The 8,797-nt window shown below is 48.6% G+C and overlaps 1 protein-coding gene across 1 annotated transcript in view; it reads right to left on the bottom strand.

Annotated features, from left to right (window-relative positions):
* Positions 1 to 5,678: 5,678 nt before the first annotated feature.
* Positions 5,679 to 8,797, bottom strand: part of hsd11b2 (hydroxysteroid (11-beta) dehydrogenase 2) — an 18,537-nt gene continuing 15,418 nt past the window's right edge. The window contains exons 3-5 of the mRNA XM_070831152.1: positions 8,788 to 8,797; positions 7,462 to 7,599; positions 5,679 to 6,103 (exon numbers count right to left, since the gene is read on the bottom strand). The exon at positions 8,788 to 8,797 is cut by the window's right edge and continues 176 nt beyond it. Coding sequence (XP_070687253.1) covers positions 5,679 to 6,103; positions 7,462 to 7,599; positions 8,788 to 8,797 — 573 coding nt within the window. The remainder of the gene's footprint in view (positions 6,104 to 7,461; positions 7,600 to 8,787) is intronic.

The following is an 8,797-nucleotide window of genomic DNA, read 5'->3' as shown; positions in this document are numbered from 1 at the left end:
GGTTGTTGTTTTGTTTGCAGCAGAGTCAGAATCAGTTCACTGACTTTTGGTGAAGCCAGAACACAAAAACCAAACTGTGTCAGAGGTTTTCTCACATCTGCTGTCAGCAAATACACTCGAAGTACTAAAGGTAAAAGTGATGATGCAGCACTATAGTATAGTAATATGATATTGATTGTAGTTATTTATCACTGATGTGTTCATCACTCTAATAGAGCAGCTGCTAAATGATCAATAAATGTTGATCTTAATCTGTGATAATTAGTCCGATCGGTGCAGATGGAGCTCTGAGATGTGACGGAGTAGAAGCAGGAAATACTGAAGGATCAGCAGGGTTTGGTCGACCAGACCAGATCGGATCAGATCGGACCAGATCGGACCAGACCGGATCAGACTGGATCATATCGGACCAGACCAGGCTTATTATAAAAATTTGGTTTAACCACAAACAGAGGTTCTATGGCTCTCTGCACACACACCAGACTACATTCACTAAAACAGGGATTTTAGAGCTGCTGCTCCATCAGTCAGTTCCAGTTGTTGTGTGTTACACTAATCTTGTGTTTTGTCTGAACTAACCCTTTAAACACCTTTAAACAAGCCACACAACCACAAGAGAGCGACGCTGCAGTTTGTGGTTAAACTAAACGGACCCCACAGGTCCGTGGAAGCTAACTGATGTGTGTGTGTCCTGAGGCTCAGTGCTGAGGGGTCAAATGAGGCGAGAGCTGAGAGAAGTGTTCTGGGGGGGTTGGGGGGGTGTTGATGATAAATCAGAGAGCTGTGTGTGGATCTGGGAGCTCCTCGTTGACTGAGAGTTAAACTCAGTGACTCTGTGATGCAGCCAGCTGGTTTCCCACAGAGTTTTAAACAATGTGAGTTATTTCCATCACTTGGCTCCGGGCTGCTGCTGGGGGGGTCCGGGCCTCCGCACAGACCACACATTTTAATCACAGGGAACATTTGGACTCGTCTCGCCTCGGTCCCGATGGAAACAAGCCGGATTTCCTCAGCAGCCGACGTGCCAGAGTAAACGCCGACTCGCTGTCCCAGTGCACCCTGGGCCGTCCTGCGGGGGCCGGGAAGCCGCTGGGTCCCTGACAGCAGAGACACGGATCCTGGAGAGCCGCAGGACGCTGCCAACAGCTCAACCCACTGACCCATGGCCGCTGGACCAGATCCACCACAGACCATGTGAGGACACACACCTGGTTAGATTCAGGGAAACGTCTGCTGAGGTTCTGAGGTTCTGAGGTTCTGTTCCCGTAAGAGTCTCCAACAGTCCTGAGTGGGTTCAGAGCTCCTCTGTCGTCCAGAAAATACCACAAACACGTCAGCAAAGATCCCTCCGCTGCTAAAAATAGTTCATTACTGATGTACTGATTCCTCCTGTTCGTCCTCTGTCAGTCATTTAACGCCTCAGGTACCTGCGTCCCGCTTCAGGTAACAGTGCCTCACCTGATTGCTTCCAGCAAAGGGACTTTTTACTCTCTTCCTTTTCCCACACGTTTAGTTTGGGGAAGTCTTCAGGGAGCGCGTCGATCAGCGGTTCAGTTTCTAACCTCTGAAGCCCATTTCCACACAGGTGGATACACACAGGTAGATACACACAGGTGGATACACACAGGTGAATACACACAGGTAGATACACACAGGTAGATACACACAGGTGGATACACACAGGTGAATACACACAGGTGGATACACACAGGTAGATACACACAGGTGGATACACACAGGTGAATACACACAGGTGGATACACACAGGTAGATACACACAGGTGGATACACACAGGTGAATACACACAGGTGGATACACACAGGTAGATACACACAGGTGGATACACACAGGTAGATACACACAGGTGGATACACACAGGTAGATACACACAGGTGGATACACACAGGTGAATACACACAGGTAAATACACACAGGTGGATACACACAGGTAAATACACACAGGTGAATACACACAGGTGGATACACACAGGTAAATACACACAGGTGGATACACACAGGTAGATACACACAGGTAAATACACACAGGTGGATACACAGGTGGATACACACAAGTAAATACACACAGGTGGATACACACAGGTAGATACACACAAGTAAATACACACAGGTAGATACACACAGGTGGATACACACAGGTGGATACACACAGGTGGATACACACAGGTAGATACACACAGGTGGATACACACAAGTAAATACACACAGGTGGATACACACAAGTAAACACACACAGGTGGATACACACAGGTGGATACACACAAGTAAATACACACAGGTGGATACACACAGGTAAATACACACAGGTGGATACACACAAGTAAATACACACAGGTGGATACACACAGGTAGATACACACAAGTAAATACACACAGGTGGATACACACAAGTAAATACACACAGGTAGATACACACAGGTGGATACACACAGGTAGATACACACAGGTGGATACACACAGGTAGATACACACAGGTGGATACACACAGGTAAATACACACAGGTGGATACACACAAGTAAATACACACAAGTAAATACACACAGGTAGATACACACAGGTCATGTGGTCATGTGGTCATGTGGTCATACCTCATGCCTGTCTTCCGGACACCTTCCTCTGAGGAGGAGGATGGTGATGAGACGTGAGACGGGGGGGCGTGGGGGGGGTAATCTGATATCTTATTTTCTTTAATGTACCCCCCCACTAAAAAGAAACACTGCAGAGGAAAGAAAGTCTGAAAAAGTCAAATTTATTTCTATCAAAGAAGGAACCAGGTGAATGTTTTACATTGTTTTTCAGATTTTATTTTTAAAATACAAAATTCACAGTTTAAGTGATGATAATGAAAAGACTCCATAAATAGTTTGATTCCAAAACAAAGTGAAAACAAGAGAAAATCATGATGACGTGGGGGGGGTTTGGGGGGGGCCTCGGTCCATCCTCAGAAACACTGAACAGGACACTGTTTGCGCTCACACCTCCAACATGACGACAAGCGTCAGGTTCATCGTCACCAGACCGACCTGATGGGATCGACTGCTCCTGTCACACCACTTCTGACCCGACGAGTCAGCAAATCAATCGCACGTCAGGGTTTCACTAACCGATGACACTGAACCTCATGTGACCAAATGTAACATTTCAGATAGCACAGATTTCTGAATGTCCAACAAATCTGGATAAATCTGGATAAATCTGGACGGATCTGGAAAAATCTGGAAAATTCTGGATAGATCTGCGGCTGGTGGTTAAAGGTTGGACGGGTTTGATATGATGAAACAAGGACACATTACAGAAATGTCACAGTGCTTCAGGACACAGTCAGAGCCCGTCTGTGCTCCAGGACACAGTCAGAGCCCGTCTGTGCTCCAGGACACAGACAGAGCCCGTCTGTGCTTCAGGACACAGTCAGAGCCCGTCTGTGCTCCAGGACACAGTCAGAGCCCGTCTGTGCTCCAGGACACAGTCAGAGCCCGTCTGTGCTCCAGGACACAGTCAGAGCCCGTCTGTGCTTCAGGACACAGTCAGAGCCCGTCTGTGCTTCAGGACACAGACAGAGTCCTGCCTGGGGAGTAAAGTTGAAGTTAAAAGTATAGTTTCATGAAAAGGGTCACAGGTTTATTTCCTGTTTAGTATTGAAACTACACTTTTTTAACTATAACTATAAACTAACCCTTTGATGGGCAGACCCCCCCCAGCCCCCATTTATAAAATCAAATAATAAAGTGTCTACATTTTGGTTTTGTTAGAATAAAACAAACAAGAGAACATCAAACTGAATGTGTGCTTTTGTTTTAAGAAAGGATCCGGAGTGTTCTGGTTCCTGTCGGCGTCCTGCTGCAGAAAACAAACAGGTGGAACACACACACTCAGAATCAGTGTCGTGTATCTTCGGAACATGTTGCTATCGGAAACATGTTCAGTAGGATCGTGGACGGCGACGTCACCACAGTAGCTCGTTTCACTGAGCGCGCTCGTTTCGAGGCTTCTGACGCACCACACGGGTGGAGTCTGACTCCGTGGAGATATTCAGCCTTCAGCTGCCGGGAGGCGCCAAACAGACTCAAATTATCAATGATCAATGATTTTCTGATGGACATGATTCATAAATAGATCCAAGACGAGTTTAATCCTGCTGCTGTATTACTGTGTACATAATGCTTCTGTTTATGTTTATATCTATATTTTCTTCAGTTGTTTGCTTCATGTCTATCTCTGGAGTTGCCATAAGAGTGTACTTTATCTTTATCATTAGTCAGCCATCTCGTTTCCTCATTTATCTAAAACTAAAGGGGATGCGGCCTTCCACGCCTCGCTGTGATCATGACAAGCTTTGATGAACAACCTGTTCTCACGCTCGCTTCCCTCCAGCGTCATGTTTTGATGTCAGGTGTATTTCGGGCGTATAAAGAGCGAGAGAAGTCCACGTAGGGAGGAACCGGGCCTGTTACCACGGAGACATGTCCCCTGTGAAACACCAAGGCTGACTTATTTTAACTTATGAAACATCCCAAATTGCCATCTTTTCCTAAACCTAACAAAGTAGTCTCTATACCTAAACCTAACCAAACTGCAACTGTTTCACCTGACAACTGTTACCATGACAACAAAGGCAACCTGCCTTCGTCCTTTCCTGCAAGTCCACAACTCATAAAACTGAAATGCTTCATTTTGTTTTATTTTGAAAGTCTAACCAGACGTTGAATATTGATTAGCACTAACATGATCACAGAGTCCTGCATGTAGAAAACTCACGCTCGGGGGAAACTGACGACAAGTCGCCATATTTGATGTGTTGGGAGTGAAAACAGGTTGTAAAGAGCAGGGCTGTGATTGGAAGGGGATCTGAAGAAGCTTTTATTAGCTGTGTGTCCTCAGCATGATGTGAGGAACCTGAAGGCCATCACCGAGCCTCCAGCACCAAATATGTCTGGAGGACACAATTTTAAGAGCGACTTCCTGGTCTGACCAGGTGCTCCTCGCCTACAGTGGGTCAAACTCAGACCAGGAAGCTTTAGCTGGGCTGGCTAGGGCCAGATATGGGCCAGCCCAGACACGGCTGCCATGCCGGCTTATGACATTCATCTGCTCAGCCGTGGGCCGGAGTCGGCAGCCAGAGCTGGGCTGCTGGATTTGGGAGTCTGTGATGTCACTGGGTCTTGACAAATCAGCATCAAGGCTGTCAGGGAGGAAGTGACTCAAGCTCAGAAACGTGAGCCATCTATATACACAAACCCAGTTTAAAGCCGTCTGTCTGCGTCTGTTTGGCGTTTTTTCTCTGCACCGTTGGAACGAGCTGCTGTGGTGCCGCCATATTTAATCCGTCTGTGATGAAGGCACATGAAGTCGGTGTGCGTCGGTATGTTTACAGTACAGCTGATCTCTGACAGAGGTGAAGTGTTCTCTGATTGTCCTGTGGCTGCGCCGCTAACCCTCCAAGACCCTGCCCCCTGACCTCAGGTGTGTCCTTGCTGTCCACGGGGGGGTGGGGGGGTGTCACGAGGCCAGACAATACAGAAACAAACAGAAACCATTTTGGTGCATCTCTATGATCCCTTCGACAGATTAAAACACCACATACAGACGGACGGGGTACAGCTCTATGAGTGCGTTACAGACGTGGTCCTCTATGGCTGCAGGGCGGACGCTCTGGGCGCTCTACGGCCTCACAGCTACCGCTTTCTCCTCCTCGTTGTTGTTGTTGTTATTGTTGTTGTGGAGGCTGAGGTTCAGGTCGAAGCCAGACTGCTTCCTCAAGGCGCGCGGCATCAGCTTCTTCTTCACAAACAGTTTCTGGAGGAAGCGGTTGCTGATGCTGAAGGGGCAGTAGCTGTGGATGAAGTACATGAGGCCGATGCCGGGCCCAGCGAAGTAACGCACCTGCGGCTGCGGCGACAGCAGCGCCTGGACAATGGCATCGACGACAGGGCTGAGATCAGGGTTGGCCTGGCGGGCGTGGCTCTGGAACAGTTCCTTGGTCTCGGCCACGTAGTCCTCGCCGTACTCTTCGAGCAGCGCCGGAGACAAACTCTGCAGCAGCTGTTTGTGCTGCTGCTCCCAGTAGGCGTGGTTACTGGACTGACCTGTGGAGACAGTGCTGGGTTACCACGGCAACAACATCGACGGTTCACAGGAAACACTGCAGATTCTGTCTGACAGCATCATGGAAAGGATCCCTACAGAGAGAGACCTGGAAGATCCTTTTGGTTTAACCACAAACAGCACACACACCAGACTACATTCACTAAAACAGGGATTTTAGAGCTGCTGCTCCACCAGTCATCAGTCATCAGTGAGTTTATGTTACTGTGCTGGATATTGTTTATCTTCAGAAAATAAAAGAATTCAGTAGATAGAAATAAATCCTAAAAATTAAATGAACATTGTTTAGTATCAGTGACTCTACAGTGACTACTAGAGGCACCACAAAGCCTACATTTCCCACAGTGCACCCTGATGGTGTCCTTCATTGGAGATGTGTGATATGTGTGGAGCCTCCAGTCTGTGGTTTGATTTTAGTCCTTTTCCTCTAAACGTTCCTGTCTGCTCTGTGAGCAGCGAGCACGGCGTCAACACAAAGTCTGAATAAAGTTCATCGGCTCGGTCGGCCGCCGGCCAAACCGCTGCTTCACAAGCCCACAGAGTAATGGCAGGATTAAGGCTCCGAACACAAACCTGTTCCTTCAGGATTAAAGTGAGAACAGCAGGATAAAGTGTGCTGTTTACACCAGCGCTGCTGCATCCAATCAGCCATCACTCTCTCTACGCTCTGCTGAGGAGCCTCATACCTGTAGCTCAAGACCTGTAGCGTTACTCTAGTGCTCCTAACCCTGGTCCTCTGTGTCCACATCCTGGTGTCTGAGTGACTGGGAGGTAGTAAAAGTGTTGGAATTGGTCCAGTAGATCACCTCAGCTAAAATGGCTGCAATTAGACTGAGCCTTTAAAACACCAGAGTCACTCAGTGGCCCAGTCAGACTGATGGAGGCAGCAGCAGACCAGCAGCTCCTCTTCTGGGAGGTAAAATGAATGTAGTCTGGTGTGTTTGCAGAAAAAAGTTCTCCTGTAACTGAGGCTCCTGAACACAACAGCTGCAGTTCAGAGTGAATCACTAACATGGAGGAGTTGGAGTAGTGAACAGTGTGACTCTTCGTCTCTCGGCCCCAGCCCTCTAATCACATCCATCCATCCTGTGGGAGCTTCAAATTCAGCAAAGTCAGCAATTTGCAGTTTGAGTGTGTGAAGGCAGCTGGTCGGTCCACATGTGCTCCTCGTTAACAGAGTTCTGTCCTCAGCAGGAGGCCCAAAGCGGTACCAGCAGCACTCCTGACCGCCCAGCAGCAGTAAGGGAGCTTTATTTTGAAAGTCTACCCGGATGTTGCACATGTATTATTGCTAACTTTAAGCTTCGGTCGGTTGCCTGTGCAGGTGTGCAGGGGTTACCTGTTTTGTATGAGGAGGGCAGGATGGTGGACACTCTGACCCCCCAGGGCTCCAGCTCATGTCGCAGAGTGTTGATGAAGAGGTTGAGAGCTGCTTTAGATGCTCCGTACGCTGCCAGGCAGGGAAAGGGCTGGTCACCTGGAGACACAGGTGACACAGGTGACACAGGTGACACAGGTGACACAGGTGATACAGGTGACACAGGTGACATCACACACTCATGACATGTAAAACCACAGCAGTGTCTCACTCTCTGCACTACTACCGATGTTTAGTCTCCATCATTGTACATGTGCTCCTGTCTGCAGGGGATGAACCCCTGGATGTTCAGACAGCAGCTCCTGTCTGCAGGGGATGAACCCCTGGATGTTCAGACAGCAGCTCCTGTCTGCAGAGGACGAACCCCTGGATGTTCAGACAGCAGCTCCTGCCTGCAGAGGATGAACCAGCAGACAGCAGCTCCTGTCTGCAGAGGACGAACCCCTGGATGTTCAGACAGCAGCTCCTGTCTGCAGAGGACGAACCCCTGGATGTTCAGACAGCAGCTCCTGTCTGCAGAGGACGAACCCCTGGATGTTCAGACAGCAGCTCCTGCCTGCAGAGGATGAACCAGCAGACAGCAGCTCCTGTCTGCAGAGGACGAACCCTTGGATGTTCAGACAGCAGCTCCTGCCTGCAGAGGACGAACCCCTGGATGTTCAGACAGCAGCTCCTGCCTGCAGAGGACGAACCCCTGGATGTTCAGACTATCAGTGGATCACTGACAGACTGAAGGAACCTTAAAAACAGACAGGTTCTCTATGAGGTTCTGCAGCCTCTGTTTGATGATGACGTCCTCTGGAGGAGAAAGTTACTCTGAAGGATTCAACGTGAGCTCCATGTCTGTGGGGTCGAGGTTCACACAGTGAGGAGGAGGAGGAGGAGGAGGAGGAGGAGGAGTTGTGATGCAAAGAATCTTATTATGATAATGAATTGAATGAGAATCAGTTCATCTCTAAACCTGGTTATTCCTTATGTGTGTGTGTAAGTTATATTTCTTGTCAGATGTTATTGGCTCCAGAGGGTGAACTCATTGGGAGCTTTTCTCCTGAACACATGAAACTTAAACTCTGCACACTCCGTCCCATGGGGGGGGGGGTGTGTGTGTGTGATTGATTAGGCTGAACTGAGCTGATAAACAGGCCGCAGAGCTGTTTGTTGTGTTTGGCCATTTGATAGTTCATCTGTGGTTCAGTCATTCTGGAACATTCAACTAAGATTTATGACAGCATCTGTGTGTGTGTGTGTGTGTGTGTGTGTGTGTGTGTGTGTGTGTGGGACACACACCGGCCGGGCT

Source organism: Pempheris klunzingeri, chromosome 1 (assembly GCF_042242105.1).
Source record: "Pempheris klunzingeri isolate RE-2024b chromosome 1, fPemKlu1.hap1, whole genome shotgun sequence".
Taxonomy (NCBI): domain Eukaryota; kingdom Metazoa; phylum Chordata; class Actinopteri; order Acropomatiformes; family Pempheridae; genus Pempheris; species Pempheris klunzingeri.
Note: the sequence above shows the minus strand (reverse complement) of the source record. Positions and strands in the feature narration are given on the sequence as shown.